This window comes from Pygoscelis adeliae, unplaced genomic scaffold (genome assembly GCF_000699105.1).
Source record: "Pygoscelis adeliae isolate BGI_AS28 unplaced genomic scaffold, ASM69910v1 Scaffold48, whole genome shotgun sequence".
NCBI lineage: Eukaryota > Metazoa > Chordata > Aves > Sphenisciformes > Spheniscidae > Pygoscelis > Pygoscelis adeliae.
The window spans coordinates 2,587,392-2,608,500 of NW_008825618.1; the positions used below are offsets into that span (position 1 = coordinate 2,587,392).

General features: G+C 38.9%; 1 protein-coding gene across 1 annotated transcript in view; it reads right to left on the minus strand.

Annotated features, from left to right (window-relative positions):
* NALCN (sodium leak channel, non-selective) overlaps positions 1-21,109 on the minus strand; it is a 251,553-nt gene that overhangs the window by 207,787 nt on the left and 22,657 nt on the right. Inside the window, exons 3-5 of the mRNA XM_009333336.1 lie at positions 20,439-20,522; positions 18,695-18,834; positions 17,734-17,862 (exon numbers count right to left, since the gene is read on the minus strand). Of these exons, the coding sequence (XP_009331611.1) occupies positions 17,734-17,862; positions 18,695-18,834; positions 20,439-20,522 (353 nt within the window). The remainder of the gene's footprint in view (positions 1-17,733; positions 17,863-18,694; positions 18,835-20,438; positions 20,523-21,109) is intronic.

Below are 21,109 nucleotides of genomic sequence, written 5' to 3' on the forward strand. Positions count from 1 at the left end.
TCAGTTGGGGTCAGCTGTCCCAGCTGTGTCCCCTCCCAACTCCTTGTGCACCTCCAGCCTACTCGCTGGTGGGGTGGGGTGAGAGGCAGAAAAGGCCTTGACTCTGCGTAAGCACTGCTCAGCAATAACGAAAACATCGCTGTATTATCAACACTGTTTTCAGCACAAATCCAAAGCATAGCCCCATACTAGCTACTATGAAGAAAATCAACTCTATCCCAGCCAAAATCAACACATCGTGTGAGTACAACCTCTCTTTCAGCATCATCTCTTTATTAGGGCCATTCTTCAAAGAGAGGTTTTGACAACTTAAGGTTTTGACAACAAATTACCTGAGGTAGCTCCTAACTTCCTATTTTCTGTTAGCCTGACTTTCTGCCAAAAACAGAAATGGAGAAAAAATGGGATTTTTTTATTCTAGCATTCTATTAATTTTCTAAGATACCACCAGAAAGCCATTCAAAATTACCAATCTACTCATGTAGTTTCCAGATCCAGAAAATGACAGAAAAAATTAAGAAGGATATTTATTTATAAGGTATTAAAAAAACATTCCAAACAGTCATTTAGGTAAAGAAGTCAATAACTAAAACCGAATTAGCTGGAGCTGGCGGATTTTCTGTATTAGTTGAAAGGAACCCTATGTCTGTCTCTGCACCAAAACCAAGCACTGCACAGCTGCTGGCTAAAGAACTACTGCTTTGGTAAAAATACCATAGCAGACATAAAAAATGCCTGGTGGATCATGAAGCAAGTAAGTAGCAATTGTACAGCTTCCAAATAGGGAGCAATACATTAACTGGGACCTCAGAGGAATAGGCACTGGGTTCTGTGCTATTCATTTTCATTAGTGACCTGCGGGACTGTGTGAACCCTGCTTCATCAAAATCACACAAAGCATATGCTGAAGGATGACAAAAACCTTTGAGAATAGAGAGATTATGTAGTTCTGAAGAGCTTAAAGGTTACTCTCAATAACTGTGATTTAATGTCAAGTAATGAATTCAGAAAGTGATAGAACCTAAATGCAAAATGGACACTGCTGTATAGAAAGTACTAATACAGAAATAGGCTTGGATCAGATGATTGATAAGAGATTTCTCTTTAAGATATCAAGAATTTATAGTTTCCTCTTCTGATATATGAATTTAGACGTCTAACTCTGAGCACACAATTTTGAAAAAAAATTTCCATTCCTATACATTTTTCTAAAAGACACTTCTGTTTTGCCATATTGCCAGAACGCAAGGCAAAAGCACCAAGCTAGTGAGAATATTGCAGTAAACTAAAATAAATCCAGAAGAGAGCACAGAGCTCCATGCTGCAGAGAAGAAGTTCCTGAAGCTCAGATTAAATTGATTCTGGGCCAGGATCACTCAATAAACATTTTCTGATGAAGTAATACTGTGGTTCTACATTGACTTTAGACAAGTTATCTCATGAGTATTATTAATACTGCTCTGTTACATTATATAGGTGAATGATATGTAATTAATTTGTCTTTATTCTTAAAACTAGGGTGATCTACTTCCATGAAACAGCTTCACTGCACCACTCTAGACCATTATTATAGCCCATGAACATTTTTTTAAGCTTTAAATTCTATATTACATCAGTATTTTATGAAATGAGATGTAATGTACAAGCTGGATTCATAGTGGGAAAATAAGGTCAGCTGTGTCACGAGCATCCTGATTTTAACAATGTTTTTGGAGCTTTCTTTGAAGCACCAAAATATAAATGCAAGATATGTATAGACTGGCAGATTAACGATAACGGAACCTCTTGGGTCACAGATCTGATACAGCAAATACTAACTTCTAGGGTAGCAAATACTGACTTCTTTCTTGCTAATTTCTTACTACTACATTGAATCGTACAAAAGAACAGATTTTCACATCAAACGCAGAATAAGCTATATTTACTCACAAACACTTTGCATTCTAGATTTAAAGCTCCGTCCTGCAACTGAGTCCATGCAAATACCCAAAACTCGTAACTCAATTTGATTTCCTCACACAGATTGCTAGTGCCATTTGGGATGCCTGATGGTAACCCTCTTAACCTTTAGATGCTGATTTAGGAGGTCACAGGTCTCTGTAGGTCCTGTGCCACACCTGAGAGCCCTGTGTCATACTTTAGTGTCTTGGACACATCAGTTATTTCAAGTAGCACTAAATGCCTACACATGGATAACTGCATCAGGCCCTTCAAGTCAAAAAAATCATGGTTCCTATGGTCAATAAGCCAAGTCATCAGCCTTAGTTTGCTTTCCCTCTATACCACTGTCCAGTTTTAGAGCACAGAACCTTGTTTTCCAATCAAGAGACTTTCCTTAAAGGAGATAATTTACAGAAATGAAAAAGAAAAACAAAAGAAGATACTCCTGGCATATCCATCATTAATGGCTGTAATTTCATACCAATAAAAATCAGGAAATCTGAGATTAAGGTTCCTGTGACAACATTATACCAGTAACATTGTGCAAAAGGGAAGCTTTAAATAACTTTTCTATTTAGAGTATGTCCTCTTAAAAGCTCAGGTAGCTCATGCCAACTACTATACATCACTAGGTAGTTAATATTTCTTTCATATTCCAAGTTACACTTGTTTTCAGAGACTCTGGAAATTTAAAAGATAGGAAGCCTAGATGGAAAAGTGCTTGCTTTTTATCTGACTCCTTGTAAAAAATAAAAGGGAGAAGGGTCAAAGTTCATTTGTGGCTCGGTGACAAGCAATCCAAGTACCTAGGCAAATTTCCTTTCATTTGTCCTTTTAAATGTGTCTTTTATTCCCAAATCCGTATCTTAATTCTTGCTGTGCTAACCCAATCAAGTCCATTTTCTCCAGTGGGAAGCTCTGAACATGCAACTGCTATTAACAGATGGTTCCTAGACTACTTCCTTACACTACTGCTCTTTTTACAGAAAGACCTAACAATAACAACAGCCTCTCCTGCACAATTGTTAGAATAATTATACTGTATTATAATAATTGTAAGAACTTTGCTTCTATCACGAAGTTTTCTATTGATCGTTATCATAATTATTATCACATTATGACCTCAGCTTAACAAGGAGGATATTAATGTATAAATCAGTGATATTGGTATTTCTAAAATTTGCAGTAGTAGTTTATCATTATTATTGGGCATATTTTTTTCAAAGTGTACTCACTGTCAGCTAACTCTCCTGTCACTGAGGTCAGACACATATATAACTGTTAACTTCAGTGAAAGGGAGTAATACCGTAATTGAGTTCTATCGATAGGTCTAGTTTGTGCGGAAAGAGATTGCAACTTAGGACAATGCTGCTGCCGGAGTCATTACAGGTTCCAGATAATCCAATAACAGTGTCATCCAAAATCACTGGTGATAGTTAAAGAAATTTCAGAGACTACCTCTCTGGCTTAAGGATTACAGATATGTCTAAGCACAATTCTTCCTCTGATATTTTATAATTTTAGCATTCCCAAGGGTCATTTTTAAATGTTATGTTTTACTTTTAGACAAACTTAGGTCTAAAGTCATCATGTACCATACTTACAGAACCAGTTTCCTGTTTTTAATCTGAGAACAAAATCTGTTTTATCTTTTAAACTGTAAGTGTGAAAACGTCATCCATATTTAATGTTTCTCATAATTATATCTGTAATTATAACTATAAAGCTTTCAAACCTTTCTGGTAACAGATTGGCTCCGATATCTCTTTATTATTTTTATCACATTAAAAGATAGGGCATGCTTAAAGGACTCATGACTTTAGGTACACTACAAACACAAAGCTTAAGCTTTGGGAACATTCCATATTTTACATTATAACTTGGCAAACACAGATTTCACTACTCAAGAATTAGTAACTGAGGAGACTATCAGACAGCATCTCCTAGGGATAATTATATTCAAATCAACAGGCCCAAATAACTGAGGGCATCTCTCATCTCTTCTAATAATTTTTAATAAATCTTGAAATAGCAGGGAAATTCCAGACGAACGCTAATGTGCCATTAATTTTTAAAGAACAAGCAGCACAACTGGTTAGCCTGACATGAACCAAGATAAAAGAAAGAGCGAGCTGATACAAAGTCTAATTGTTAAAGAGTGAAGAACATGAATGTAATTAATGGCAGGCAGTATGGATTTAGAGAAACTAATTCTCATCATACTAACATGACTTTGATAAGATTACAGATTTGTCCAATAAAATTGCCTAGCTTAGACTTTGTAAAGCAATTCATTCAATAACACATGACTCATTAAAAAGTTGGCACTATATAATATCAATAAAGCACATGCTAAATGGGCTGAAAACTGATTAACTGACATGTCAGAAAAATACTTGCCAGCGAAATGATCATCATGATCTACCGTAATCAATGAGGGAGAAACAGATATAAAATCAAGAATACGGATAGAAACATAAATGACAATGAGGACAGGGCAGTCTGAGAAGTTATTAGGATCATTTGGTTACCTGGATCCAATAAAACAAAATGTACTTTAATACAGCCAAATGCAAAGTTATAGAGGTAGGATAACTGAAAGCAAACCTTATGGCCTATGGAATAAAAGGGATAAAAGAGGATGGAAATACTATATTATAGAATATAGATGCCACGTGAAAGTTTCAGATGAGGGGATATAATAGGGCATCCTCTCATATTTGTCCCAATAACATCATGGCAAGAAAGAGCTAGTGCTTTCCCAGACTGTACAAGCAGAACAATAATGAACTAATATCCCTCTCTGTATGGCACTCATACAAATTATGATTAATATTACATACAGGTTTTTTGTTTGTGTTTTTTAAAATATTTGAAAAATTGAGGAAATCAGACAAAAACATGAAAATGAGAACACTGGAGAACATGCTTTGCAGTAAGAGACTTAAAGAGCTAAATAATGTTAGTTTATTAAAAAGCATATTGAAAGGTGCCTCAATTGTTGTGTGTAAGTGGATTCACACAGAGAAAATACTGGGAATTAAGGTTCTGTGTAATCTAGCATAAAAAAGTATAACAAGAATAGAAAGCTAACAGTTGAAGCCAGACAAATTAAGATTATGAATTAGGAACATATTTTTTATCAGTGAAACAGTTTTTGGTATAAACAAAAAGTTTCCTGGCTTATAAATTATTCTTCTGCCAACTAATCGAGAACAGATATGTATCTAGGAGACACACTGGAATCAGACGCAAGCTATCAGGTTTCATAGAGGGGAAATAAAATTATGTCTGACTAGATGATCCAATTGTTTCTTTTGACTCTAAATTCAATATATGGATACTGTAATATTTTACTACTGCTAATATATTGTCTTTCAGTGTATTTTCCCCAAGGTATATAGATTTTTATATCTTATCATTCAGTTCAGATCTTTTATTAATTTTATGTTCAGTTTTAGATTTCAGTATTGGGGTTTTTTGACAGTTTTCACAGTCCTCTAGTGTCTAAGCTTGAGCCTTTGTGGACAGAACTTGGAGATTCTTACTTTTTTGGTCAATTTTTTCAAGAAGAAAATTGTTTACATGTTTATTCAACAAATTAAGAAAAGTATTGGTCTTACTCCCTTTCTCCTCCCACCCATATTCAGTAATAAGGCATGATTAAATCAGACTGCCTATTACATGAGGCAGTAATACTAGGTAAAGTTTGACTTGATTTGATTGCGTTTTTTTTTCATTTCACACGTGACCTAAGTTAGGGTCTACAAAATGTGCCTTTGATGTTCCATCTATTCCTATTCACTGCACAGGAATTTTGAAGAGATTAAAATTAAATCACTGACCTTATCTCACACTTCAAGATGCGAAAATTCAAAGACCCAGCACCTCTTAGCTGAATCCCTAGAAGGAGCTGCACAATAAAAGGCTGCAGCCCTGCTGTCCTGACTTATCCCACCTCATTTTAGGCAATGAACACAGAGAGAGAGAGAAATACATCTCCAGAGGTTCGGAGGTCAATGGGTTCAACCACACTCCAGAAGCACCCTTCTCCCTCTGCTAGCCAGAAAGGAAATTCAAGGCATTTAGGTTCCTAACAACACAGGTGCTAACATCAATAACAGATGACTCTGTACTCACGGCAGATTGTTTATGTTACGCAAAGCCAATGCTGTCATTGCCCAAATGAAAACAGGATGGTTGTGGCTACTTAACAGTTTTGACAATCTATTGGTTTGATCACTATTTACTGGCATTAGAGGAAATGAAATTCAAATCACTCTGTCATTATCCTTCAGAGTAACAAAGCCACCGAAATTAACCACAGAAAAATGAGTAAAAGAAGAAATCTTTCCTATGGGCAGTGCTGGAATGTACATCCAGGCACTAGAAAGCAAAGCTCAAAGAAGAAAATTTTCAGAAGTTCCAGTATAGATTTGTTCTTGAAGTAGTATGCATGAACAGTACTATTTTGAGATTTTATCAAATGCCACATGGCATAACAACTCTATGACAGCCCATTTTGGGGACTGCTACCATCAGTCATGAGGGAGCTGAATTCAAATAGCCATTGCAAGATACGTATGCTAATGCAAGACTTGTTTCACAGGAATCAAAACAACATGAATTAATGGCATTCGCACAATGAAGGAGGCTGTTGCTATAAATGCTAATACATAGGAAATAAACAGGAAGAGTTAATAACAAATCTAGCTAGCTTACACAAATCTGCATTTCACCAAGGTGTATCAAATCAGTTATTTACAAGCTGAAGTGATCTCATACCTATAGTACCTATTACAATCCAATAAAGTATTTCCTTAGAGAATTTAAAAGAAAGAGTGAAAACCACCTCCGTTCTCTTTCATATTGCAAGGACATGAACTGAAATATATGAAACAATCTAAGCTGAAGACTGCATCCATTTTGATTTTAAAGTATGTTCAGGATCACATCAAAAAAACTAAGTTTGCATATCAGACTTACCTGGATTAAATATAGAAAAATACCTTCTGAGTAGCTGTCTACTAACTATAGGGAAAACACAAGGTCATTAAACTGCACTGCAGGATTTGAAACTCATAAGCCTGAAGTTCAGCTGGGATTCACTTCCATCAAAGCTCACAAGCACTTTTGGACCCGTCACTCACAACAGCAGAGTTAGCTACGACTAGCGAGCAGGGGAGGTTTCCCTGGCTCTCTCTTTGCACCACTGCACCATGCAGTTTTATCTTGACAAACTTTCTGCTTAGACACAAGACAGGGTAATCCTCAGCATCATAAAAGAATACTGCCCTGAATCCAAATCTAAACTACCTGCAAAACAAATTCCTTCCTAAAGCTTTTGTGGCAAAGTGTCAAGACTATACACAGGATGCCTTCATCAAAGGCATTTACACAGGCCAGTCACTAATGTAACATCTGAAGTGGCAGGAGATGCAACTCTTAGCATAGCAAAAGAAAGGGGCTGCTATCACTGAGCACCTAAGAACAAATTTTCAACATCATTCAGCTAGCTCAAAATGGAAACTAGCATTTGGTGACTGGCCGTTTGACTGGCCAGTTCTATTTGGGGGAACTGGCCGTTCCACCAAAGCTCTCACTTCACCCAGGAGAAAGCAGCTTGATCTCTCTGTTTTATAGCATGACTGGTACACAAGGTGTACAGGAGGACTTACTGCCAAAACTGGCTCGCTGTTTTATCTGGTGAAGGGGCTTCACTGACAGGGCATTACAGAGAATAGTATCATTAAAATATGCAGCTGCAGACCTCCAGTAAGGTCAAATAATTTTGTTAATATGGGATCTGAAACGTTGCTGGGGCTTCAGTAAATCCAAACGTAAAAGCCCCAGTTGATCTAGCCTTCAAGCCTACAGGCTACATCCAGCTCAAGAGAGAAAACTGAATGAGCCATTGACAGTCCGTAACCAAAGCTTTTTCTTCAAATACCAGCTGATGAGCCCTTCTCATTAACCTGCCAGGTAAAAGGTGTACAAAAAGTTGGTCTGTATTGTAGTTTTAATACTGCCCCTAGGCAAAGGCCATGATGATCAAGAAAAGAGGCAGGCAGCATAAAAGATCAAGCTGTAATAGGTAGTAACTCTTGTTCCTGCTGCCTTGGCAGGCAGCCCACATAAGGAGAGAGTGTGAGGAGGCTACGCCGTTGTTTGAGGTGAGCTAGGAGGGCAGGGATGAAGCCAAGGAGCTGGAAGGGAGAGGGTGGGCAGTAAATGATGAATCTGTGAAGGAAGCTGGGCAAATCAGGCATCAGTGAGTCCAGCAGAGCCTGTTACAGCAGGGACAGAAGGGTGTCTGGTATTTTAGGTACTGGAAAAGAGGGAATGGGGTGCATTTGTGTTGAGTACAAACAGTGTGGTTCACTGAGAATAAAGGCAGCTGATGAGCCTGTTCTATGCTAAGGAGACAGGGAGTGATGCTGGATTTGGGGGCTTTTCTGGAAATTTATTTAAATCTCTTCTATGAGAGGGAGAGGGCAGGGGACAGAGGGACTGACTAGGTAAGAGGCTGGAAAAGCAGTGGTGGGGGAAGAGGATGTGTGTAAAAATTGAGTAGAAACATATTTTATGTTACTGTAAAACAAAAATGAGTAACACCTCTGACAGTGAGAAGTATGTTTTGGTGAGAGAATTGGATATGCCATGTGGGGTAGGACGAAAAATGAAGTTGGAACATTCAAGAACATGCTCTCACCCCAACTCCAAAGTTTAGTTATACACAAAGAGAGAAAAAACAAGATTCTCTCACCTCTGCCCTAACACACAATAGTTCCACTCCTGCATCCAACCCTCCCCACCTTCAACATGGCCCCCTTTAAAAGGATGTAGCAAACGCAAACAGCTCTTCGGATGCTGAAAATAACGATACTTGACTTTTGTTATGTCAAGAAGGACCACAGAGAATCATGGAAAAATAAGGTTGGATATGAACCCTCAACAGGACCTTATAGTTCCCTGCCCCAGACTATTTCTACCTTTCCCAAGAGAAGTTCCCACAGCCTGTTTTAAAGACCCCCAGTGGGGAAATTCAGAACCTCTCCAAGGAATGGAGTCCAGTGCAGCCTTATCCCTACCACTAAGAAGTTTTTTCCTGATGTCCTACCTAACCTGAAATTTTCTTCCTGAAATTTAATACAATTACTTCTTATCCTAGTAGTAGTACAGAAAGAGACCAGATACCTTTTCTCTGTGCAACAGTTTTTCTCCACTCAAATACTGCTACGTGTCTGCTACTTCCTCTCAGTTGAGCTAAAAAACTGCCAAACGCTCCTTATCGCTCTGCTCTATAGATGTAAGCTGATTCTCTTTTCACCTCCTTTAGACTCTCTCCAAACGATCCCTATATGTTGTCTGATACTACAATTTATATATTTTTACAAGAGCACAATTCTGTTGATCTCTGTTCCTCCCTTATGCTCCCAAATCACTTTATGAAGAACTACCTCCTAAAGTCATTCACAATGCTGTATTTGTACAGCTCGTCCTTCCTAAGTGCAGTATATTGTCCCTGCTGACTTTCATCCAATTTTTTCAGAGCATATCTTCAATTTGTCAAGATCATTTTCATTCTAATCTTGCCTTCCAAAATGTTTGCAGTCCCTCCCAACCTGATGTCATTCTCAGCGCAATAAATATATTCTATCATCTGCCATCATGCAGGATGTTAATGAAACCTCCAAATAGCACACGACAGACTTATGTGGATCCCAGCTCTTTCCGTTCTGACAAGCCATTAATATCAACTCACTGAGCATGTTTTCCAAGCAGTTTTGCACCTATTCTATGATTATTTTCACCTTAACCATGTTTCTTCTGCCAGTTTACAAAAATGTCCTGTGAGACTGTTACAAAGCCTTTCTAAAATAAAGATATATGACATCCACTCTTCTCCAATTCACATGGTTGTTACCCTGCCATAGATAATTATATTGGTTTGACATCATTTATTCTTGACAAATCCTTATTAGCTGCTACTCACTTCCTTGTTATCTTCCAGCTGCTTACAAATTTTTGTTTGTTTATTCATTACAGAATTCTTTCAGGGATAGAAGTTAAGCTTACCTGGCTTTTCTTTCCCTGCCTCTAATCCCTTCCTCCTTTTTAAACTTCTGCTGTTTTCCTGCCTTCCAGTTCCTCACCCACCCTCCACAAGTTCTCAGAAATAATAAAATAGCTGAGATGATAGCTTCAGTCTGCTCATAAGTATCTCAGGATGAACACTCCAGCATTTCCCAGACCTCTTCATCATATCATATCATATCATATTAGAATGGTTTGGGTTGGAAAGGACCTTAAAGATCATCTAGTTCCAAGCCCCCCGCCACGGGCAGGGACACTTTCCACTAGACCAGGTTGTTCAAAGCCCCATCCAACCTGGCCTTGAACACTTCCAGGGATGGGGCATCCACCACCTCTCTGGGCAACCTGTTCCAGTGCCTTCCCACCCTCATAGTGAAGAATGTCTTCCTTATATCTATTCTAAATCTACCCTCTTTCAGTTTAAAATCATTACCCCTTGTCTATCACTACATGCCCTTGTAAAAAGTCCCTCTCCCTTCTTGCAGGCCCCCTTCAGGTACTGGAAGGCTGCTATAAGGTCTCGCCGGAGCCTTCTCTTCTCTAGGCTGAACAATCCCAACTCACTCAGCCTTTCGTCATAAGAGGTGTTCCATCCCCCTGATCATTTTTGTGGCCCTCTTCTGGACCCGCTCCAACAGGTCCATCTCAAGGCTGAACAACCCCAACGCTCTCAGCCTGTCTTCGTAGGAGAGGTGCTCCAGCCCTCTGATCATCTTCGTGGCCCTCCTCTGGACTCGCTTTAACAGGTCCATGTCCTTCTTATGTTGGGGGCCCCAGAGCTGGGCGTAATACTCCAGGTGGGGTCTCATGAGAGTGGAGTAGAGGGGCAGAATCACCTCCCTCGACCTGCTGGTCATGCTTCTTTTGATGCAGCCCAGGTTACAGTTGGCTTTCTGGGCTGCGAGCGCACATTGCTGGGTCATGTTGAGCTCCTTGAATTGCAGTAATCCAAGGGACTGGGACAGGAATCAAATTTAGACATCACGTTCAGCTTTGAGAAAGCAGTACAAAACTAAAAAGAGTCACCTGGTTTTCAAAACAACATAGGAGATATATCACTCACGGAAAGAGAGCTGAAGTCTCTTTTAGACCATGTTTCTTATTATTTCCTGTTCCTTACTTGCATATGCAGAAGTGACTCTTCCTTACAGCGTTTCCAGGCTAAGGGAGATGTACTGCTCAGTGATAACTGCTGTCTAACCTGTGAATGTCAGGACATCCACAGACTTCTCCATTGGTTGTCTGGCTTCCTCTTGCAATATAAAGAAGAGAATCATAGAATCATAGAATCATAGAATCATAGAATCATAGAATCATAGAATCATAGAATCATAGAATCATAGAATCATAGAATCATAGAATCATAGAATCATTAAGGTTGGAAAAGACCTCTAAGATCCTCGAGTCCAACCGTCAACCCAACACCACCATGCCCACTAAACCATGTCCCTAAGCGCCTCATCTACACGTCTTTTAAATACTTCCAGGGATGGGTACTCAACCACTTCCCTAGGCAGCCTCTTCCAATGTTTAACCACTCTTTCAGTAAAGAAGCTTTTCCTCATGTCCAATCTAAACCTCCCCTGGCGCAACTTGAGGCCATTTCCTCTCGTCCTTTCGCCAGTTACTTGGGAGAAGAGACCGACACCCACCTCGCTACAACCTCCTTTCAGGGAGTTGTAGAGAGCGATGAGGTCTCCCCTCAGCCTCCTTTTCTCCACGCTAAACAACCCCAGTTCCCTCAGACGCTCCTCATAAGACTTGTTCTCCAGACCCCTCACCAGCCTCGTTGCCCTTCTCTGGACACACTCCAACATCTCAATGTCCTTCTTGTAGTGAGGGGCCCAAAACTAAACACAGTATTCGAGGTGCGGCCTCACCAGGGCCGAGTAGAGGGGCACGATCACTTCCCTACTCCTGCTGGCCACACTAGTTCTGATACAGGCCAGGATGCCATTGGCTTTCTTGGCCGCCTGGGCACACTGCTGGCTCATGTTCAGCCGGCTGTCGACCAGCACCCCCAGGTCCTTTTCCGCCAGGCAGCTTTCCAGCCACTCTTCCCCAAGCCTGTAGCGCTGCATGGGGTTGTTGTGGCCGAAGTGCAGGACCCGGCGCTTGGCCTTGTTGAATCTCATACAGTTGGCCTTGGCCCATCGATCCAGCCTGTCCAGGCCCCTCTGCAGAGCCTTCCTACCCTCGAGCAGATCAACACTGCCGCCCAACTTGGTGTCGTCTGCAAACTTACTGAGGGTGCACTCGATCCCCTCATCCAGATCATTGATAAAGATATTGAACAAAGAAAGATATTGAACAAGAACTTTTCCAGCTTCCTTTCTATTCAAGAAAGCACCCGATCACCCGCCTGGCAGATTCAATGGATAGCACTCTTATCATTCCTTTTTCTAGTGATGCTTGGCCTTTCCCTCAATTTTATGATATACTGGAGAATGTCCTGACTTGTGGCATACTGGCCTCCTGCAGGTTTCCTGTGGAAAGTTCAGTACTCCCCAGGCCTTAATTCTGTACAGCAATTATAAGGTAAAAATCTTGTGGATAAATATAGAACTTTTTGGAGTTGTGGTAGTTGTAGAGATGTGGCAGTTACATTATTCAAATTATTGTATTTATAGTCAGCCAGTTTCACCATAGTCTATAAAATTCACTCCAGCTTACTCAAAAGGAGTACTTACTAGCCAGAGAAGGAGAGGAATCCAATAAAGGTTGACAGGCTGAGTAGAAGTTCAATAAACTTTGATGTCTTCACTGGGACAAAGAGTTGTGTAAACCCGAATGGCTCCAAATCTTAATACAGGTAAGCACGCGTCATTACTGAGACACCAAGTGCTGAGGTTACTGGGTTCCAATCACTCTGTCATAGATCTTCATTAAAAGGTCACCTTCTCACTCAAAATGGAGCTGGGCAAACAAAAACACTGGAAAGCCTGTGTGAAATGAATCAACAGCCCAATTGCTTTGGATAACTGTCTATGTAACAGTTCTAGACAAAACCAGGATTTCTGCTCAGAAATCACATGCCCTCTGAAAGTGAGGAGAGTCCAGTCCTGAAGACTGCTTCCCTTGGGCACCAATAGTGGCCATCACCTCAGCACTCTCTTCCATCCTTTTGATAGGATCCCACTTGGATTGAATTACTTCCCTTTTAGTCTGATGCTGTATGTTTCTTGATTTTGGTTGGGGTCTAAACAACATCAGGCCTGGAAAAGCAAGACTTCTTCTATTTCTCTTCTCCCTGAGGAGTTTATACTAGAGACACATCACCATTAACAGAGATTGTGAATAAATCCCAAAGGCAGTATTAAAACAGTGCCGGTTGTTCAACTAGCATCAATAAATTAATGTGCCCTGTTAAAGAAGTCCTGTTATGTTGACTTTTCAAGTTTTGTCTTTGATTTCTTCCTTTTCTCAGAAATCTAATTACTCATTCGTATTTTGCCACTGCTGATGTGAGACAGTATCTCAAATCCCTTTTGTTCTTTTTCATCATATTTATTTCCTCTATTAGATATTGTGGTGAACTTTCAGGACCAGAGTCTTTGAAGCTGTTTTCTGACATTTTCAGGGCCTATCCATAGACAGATGGAAAGATGACCAAGAACCTCTTAGATCTTTCTATTACTCGGTAATTATTTTTCTTATCTGTTTTCCAGGGCAGTTCCTAGTTTAAACAAGAAACCTTGCAAAGAAGGATTTTAAATTGACTGCCATGGTGACAAGGCAGACAGGTCTACAGAAATATTCAATCCATACCCTACTGAAAGCATTAAAAAAAGGCTCTTAATGAATGACTTTGGGAAGAGAAATAGATAAGTACTACGTTTTACGGCAGTTAGCCATATTAGCTTGCTTTGTTTTGATGAGGGAAGGCTTCCTTTCCCCTAGCTCCTGTGCAGGCTGAGAATTACAAAAGGAAAATTTACTGTTGTGGAATAAATATAATCTAATCATGCAGTATGAAAGTATTTTTGTGTAGTCAAACATGTCTTCGTAATAAAAATAAAGAAAACACTCAGTAGCTAGTGTGTGAGGATATATAAAATACCCTAACAGAGCCAAAGCAATGGTTTGGAAATAATTTCTCCCTCCTGTCCTTGTGGAAGTACCTTTTGTATACTGGAGGTGCCTGAGAGTAAATTACAGTAGATTCGGGAACACAATCTGTTTTCCCCATATTTATTCACTTCTTTGAAATTAATCTCAGCTATAACAAAATAACCTGTCAAACTGCTTATAATGTATGGACTTACGTAGATAATTGGATTATATATACATTACATTACAACCATACTGTGTGTCTTTCAAGCAACTAAAGAAGATCCATACTAAGGAAATCCATGTAATATACCGCTTATTGGCAGAAAAAAGATATACCTACTGGAGAAATCATCAGGGAAAAGCTGCGACAGCATAGTTGTAAAAAGTTAAGTAATAATCACAAGGGAATACTGAGTGAGAAAATTGTCTAGGAAGAAGATGGTGTTCCCTGTAGGGGAAAAAAAGTCTGGCAAAATAAAGAAGATTATAAGAATGAGGGAAAAAAAGATTTATCATCAAACATAAAAAAAAAACTTTTCAGCCTTTGGAAGGAAGTCAGATTTTGCTGATTTCACAGATGGAATGAAAACTCAGACCACAGTTAGCTCACTTCAGTATTTCTGTTTGTCAGAGGTAACATTAGAAAATGACTCAGGAAGTAGAGAGACAGGAGGTCAGGCAGTGTGGGCGTCAAGAAGGATGGAAAGATAAAAGAACTTGCAGCAGTCAAAGAGGCAATGAGTGTCTGATGAGGCTGCCACATCCTTTCAAATAAAAAAAGAATAGCAAGATTTTAAGACGCCGTTTTCAAAAGACACTTGCTTCCCTTATAATAATAATTCAGAAAGCAGCAGACTTAAAAAGAGCGATTTTTAAAATTTCTGAAATAGATGAAGTCTTGACCTCAATAATAAGACTTTACCCTTGCCGCTTGCCATAGAATTCTGCATAATACGAGGCAGATCACCTAAAATTAAAGTTCCCACAGGTGGTCACAAATTGGATGCTTTCATTTTCTAATCTTGACTTGGGAGCCTGGGATCTGGTTTGCAGAAATACTGAGTATTTACAGCTGTGGCTCATTAAAGACTCTGAAGTTATTTAAGGCCAAGTACAGCCAACTTTGGCCACTCTCCATTGCCTGGAACAGAACCACCTGAGACAAACTGACTCAACTTCTGAGAGGAATGATTAATCCTCATTATAAAGTTGGGAAACTGAACCTCAAAGACAAAAGTAAAACTTGTCTAGGCAATTTTTTGTGCTTTTGTGCTCTACTACATCTCAGCTAATAAAGTCTTCTGGATTCAGAAGTGGCATGTTGCCTCCTTTCTAACTACATTTTGGACTAATGTCTGCCTCTAAATTGTCCTCTTTTGGCACCTGAACTGTTATTTCTTTCTCTGTGTTTATTTTCCCAGCCCACAGTGGTTGTTCTCATAAATTCTGAAGCCAGCTCTGGGAAGATCAGCCCTGACCTACACAAAGAAGGCACAGCCTAACTCCACCCAGAGCTTCTACACTGCATTCCTCAAAAATTAAAAAAGGATCAGGTATGTATAAGTGTTCACAAGTTATAATGATGAATGTTACAGACAAGAATGAGAAAGAAGTGTTTTCAGAGTAGGAATGAGCAGTATGCCGAAAGTAAGGTATAAGTCCACATATCAAGCAACAAAGAAAAAATATATTGTTCTTTGTGTGAGCACCATTAATTTGTCAGAGTAAATGAGGCAGCACTCATGTAACCGTAGTCCTCATATACAACCATGGGAGCCATTTAAAGTTAGTTTTGGTTTGGAGATGGCAAGAGTGATTAATTACTTTCTGAAGGTGCCTATCCCAGGTACCTAAAAAGTAACTTAAACTAGATTTCTAATTTTTAAACAGCTAAAAATATATATACTTGATGATACTGAGAGAAAAAGGAGTTAAGGCAAGATGTTCAACCTCAAATCTAAAATTTCCTTAATTCTGCATGCTTGACTTTTCCAACTTTATCCCATTTCAGACAGGTTTTTATTTTTATGTACTGGATATTTGACCCTTTTAAGCTATTTGTGTAATTCAGCTTTTCAACAACCTAAAAATGAGGTGTTTCCATAAAGTTTTTCTTTTTTTTTTTTTTTAAATAATGCAGTATTCAGAGAGCAACCCATGCAGAAGAAATTAGACAAAATTTTCATGGGCAACCTTAAAGTTATAAACTTAACTTTCCATATTGCAAACATTATTATGTCCCACTCCATCTTTCTCTGCTGATTTCAGGGAAAAGCTATATTCAGTGACACAAGCAATTATATGATACCTGATTTTCCCTGTGTTGTCTATTCCACTTCTTGTTTTTCCAAACAACATAGGTAAATCACAGAATCACAGATCTTCTCATTACCACAAACAAATTTTTCACAAAGACTTTTTTCCCCCATGTCTTTAGGAAACTGTAAAAAATTTTGTGTTATAAAGATTTTCTCTTAAAAAAGAGGAAAGTTCAGAATGAAATATCTCGTTTCCAGTCTAGGTGAAGATTAGCCCCATATTTTACTATAGTATTGATTAAATAAATAAGAAACTATCCAAAAGTCGATTTTTTCATTTAACAAAATACCATATAATGTCTAGGATATTCTTAAATAATATTGTAACCTTTTTTGTATCTGACACTTTTAATAAACTCATTTTATATTTGATAGCTTATAGGCCCTAGTTTAGAAAAATCTTTTAACACAGAGTTTTGCGATAATCAGACTTTTTATTCAGCACAGTGGCAGATTAAGCAGTGTTTTGCTTTCTTATAATGTCTACTTTATTTATTTTATGTTCTGACAAATTCAATACAGGAATAAAAGAATCCAATTTTGACTAAAGCAAAGGCTACAACTCCAGAGCTAACGTTTCCCTATCCAAAGAAACAGGGACAAAACGAAGAAATAGATGTAATAGAATCTCACAATGGTCGAGCATACAGTCAAGCCCTCAATTCAACAGGACATGTAAGCGTATACTTATCTGTGATTTTATGAGCCATCCCAGTGACAAGAGGCTATACTGTACTTCAAGTTAATCTTGTGTTTAAGTATGTGCTGAATCAAAAACATGATGTATACTCCATCACCAATGTAAAATATTAATCATAAGTATTTTCCAAAGGCTGAGTAAAAAGGGTCTTTAAATCTGAGCATCGGGTCCCCGTGACCTCTTAGATCCAGAAAGGGTGTGAGATTTTAGGGGTAGTTCTGCCCTATACTTTAGGTCTGGCCCCACACCCAGACGTTCTGGGAAAAGACAGGAGAATACAGCAAAAGCTGATGAATCATCAGTGACCCGAATCAGCTGCAAGTGGCAATGCTCCTCTTAAAGCCTCCTCTGCTCTCCTGCTCTCTCACCCTGCCACACACATACACAGTCACTCACCCCCTAACTCAGACTGCAGCCCAATGCCATAATTTGTAATCTCTCTGTTGCAGTTAAAACTTGTTTTTCATAATTGCTAACATTTTTGTTTCCCCAATTTATCTTAGTGTATTTTGGTGGACTACTTTTAATCTATTAAGTCCAATTTAAACCCACTGACACTAACTACAATTATACACATGCACTGAAAGAACAGCCCCACGTCACGCCTGCACAGGCTAACTCACCCTGGCTGTGTGTCGTCGGTCACGCAATGGTACGTAAAAGTTCCAAACATCTGCACTCCCAGGATCCCATACAGGAGGAGAAAGAACAGAAGGAAAATTGAAACGCTCCAGATTTGCTCTCCGGAACGCCTGGCAAAAAGATAAATATGACACTGAATGCACAGGCAATGTGAAGCCTCCTCTGAAAAGCTCCAGAATAGAAAATACACTCACACAGAGAAAGTAGTATTTCATCCTGCAGAAAATTTGCCCTTAAAACTGATCTCTCACTCTGTGCAGAGATAGAAAAGGGAGCCACGATTTTTTCTAAACCATAAGTTAGGGTAATTAAACCAGCTCTAAACTACAAAGGGTGGAACAAAAAAACCCCAAATAAAATGTATAACATCTAGCTTTTCTAAGATAGTATCTAATGACTTATACAGACAAGATATGATGATGAAGTAAAGTTGATATCAAATAAAGACCAAAAAACTCTTTCACATTACCATTACATGGCTTTTGCCATTACATGCTGTATCAAACATACTTATGTGTGTTTGCTTGCATGTAAGCATTTCTGTACATATAACAATACGTGTACACTTGTAACTGTAATGGTTAGAGCACGTGCTCATGTATTTTTATTTGCAAATACTACCCTACCAAAAGTGTTCACCTTGACTATTAAGTGCCCATAATGGAACAGAATTTACTGCCATTGGCTGAAAATTGCTGGCTACATCTATTAGCAAAATGCTTTAAGATTTATTTACATATTTCACAGTTTAGGAAATTGTCTAGGAAACTTGATGACTCCTTAAATATGGAAAACAGCAAGAATTTTTCGGCCAGAACTAAAACTCAGGAAGAAAACGCCCATTAAGCATGAAGGGTCATTCTCTGAGCTGCGCAGTCAGTCTTCTAAGTCAAAACTGAAATTTTCTCTGTTGTTCTTCAGATAACAGCCTTACTTACTTACTTCAAGATATTTGTTATCCTAGTTCTTGGCAGCTCAAAACGAAAATATATCCGGAATGCTCGAATCATAATGAGTGGTCGTGGAATCCGTAACATGCCCCAAGGTGACATCTGGTCAACTATTTCAGCAATTTCAAACACCTACAAACAGAAGAATCAGGAATTTTTCTTGATGACCCTGTCCTGTTCCTGTATTCATTTTCAGAACTTTTAAAACTATGAACACTACACATGATTTTTATTTTAATTTTCAATTTTCTTTTGGTTTATTTTATGGTTCATTTTAACCATGTTTTTTAAAAGAAAAGTCTCAGTAAATCCTTTAATCCATTTCTAAGTTATCCTAATCAAATTCCAAAAATATACTCTATGTTCATAATGCTTCTGTCTCAAACAACTCAAGAAGACTGTGCAAGCCTTCTGTCAGCTGCCTGCTTCTGTGCTAGTCCTACCCCACAAGTTTCCCACAACTTTGTTAAAAGTGAATAATTTACATTTCCAAATATGAAAATCATTATCTGTTAATGTCGCACACCACTAAGGTTTTTACTATGACATAAAAGTACATATACATAGATTGCCTTATGAGTTGCAGTATGCTTATAAATGCTCCATTTAATTCCAAGTGCATGAGAAAACTGTAAATGTTCTTCTCCTAGACTCCACTTAAGACAGAAATTTCAGCCAAGCCACAAAACAGGGAACCATTTCCTTAATACATTGACAGGTTAGGCACTCCATAAAGACTATTTAGCTTAATGATTGGGTGAAAATGTCTTGTTTTAATCCTTGTCTCTCACTCTGTGAGAGTAACTGCTTAATTTAATATTTGCTCAAAATACTAAGAAAATAGAAGGGGAACCTGGCAACGCATAAACTGGGTAATCCACGGTGCTTATCTGTAATGATCAACCTTCACTCTACATGCGTACGTGATGTAAAAAAGCTTCCCCTGTGTATAAAGCAGAAAATTACAATGTGTCCTAAATTTGTCAGAAGTGGGTAAGTTGTGCCTAACAGCAATCACTATAGAACTTTTACAATCCTTATACTATTGCAGGCCCAGTCTCACAGTCTTCAATCTGTTCTAACCCAAAAAACTGGCTATGGTTAAGGACTGATTGGTTTGCAGGACACAATTTGACCTGTACCTTAACACTCTACGCTTTTTTGCAACATGTCCAAGTTCCCTTCTGTATGAAAATTTATCAAATTGTTTCCAAATGTAGTTATTTTTTCCATTGTGCTTTAACTTGAATTTTGGAAAAGGTTTTGTTAGGTGTGGGCCATATTACATGAAACCCCTCCACTCACCATATCAATATGCCTACAGCATGGCAAACATCCACCATTGGAATCATTCTCCCTTTACTTGCCTAAGCTGGTCACCATGGCATCCTACTAGCCTCAGTGGAAGGAGATGAGCACAGCTGTCATATGGAGTAAGAGATAAATGGCTCTCTGAATATCCTTCTCTTTCCTTTTGACTATGCAGAGGGTTTACGGTAGCAAGCTTCAGATTAATATATAACATCTCAATAAGAAAAATTAAACAAGATAAATTCTACTACTAATGTAGATATACTGCAATGTGCAATTATGGAGCTATTGAATTCAGCACAGTTCTTTAAAAACAATTTGACCCATGTACAGCTATACTTCCACAACCCGTAATTACTTGGTTGTGCCATATATTTTTCACAATTAAGGAACTATTCATTGAAAAAGGTAAGTGAAATAATTACCTGTAAAACCAGTGACACCCAAAGACAAAAGACCATGAATCCATCAAACACACACCAACGGTCCTTTACATAGGAACTATCACCCTACAAGAGAGAGAAAAGCTAAGAGGTGAATTGTTGTTTTACTGTCAGGATTTACAAATACAGAATCATAGAATCATAAAATAGTTTGGGTTGGAAGGGACCTCTAAAGGTCATCTAGTCCAACCCTCCTGCAATGAGCAGGGACATCTTCAACTAGATCAGGTGGCTGAGACTCCTGTCCAACCTGACCTTGAACGTTTCCAGGGATGAGGCATCTACCACCTCTCTGGGCAACCTGTGCCAGTGCTTCACCACCCTCAGTGTAAAAAATGTCTTCCTTATATCTAGTCTAGATCTACCCCTCTTTAGTTTAAAGCCATTCCCCCTTGTCCTGTCGCAACAGGCCCTGCTAAAAAGTTTGTCCCCATCTTGCTTATAAACCCCCTTTAAGTACTGATAGGCTGCAATACGGTCTCCTCGAAGCCTTCTCTTCTCTAGGCTGAACAACCCCAACTCTCTCAGCCTTTCTTCAGGGGAGAGGTGTTCCAGCCCCCTGATCATTTTTGTGACCCTCCTATGGACCCGCTCCAACAGGTCCCTGTCTTTCTTCTGCTGAGGGCTCCAGAGCTGGATGCAGTACTCCAGGT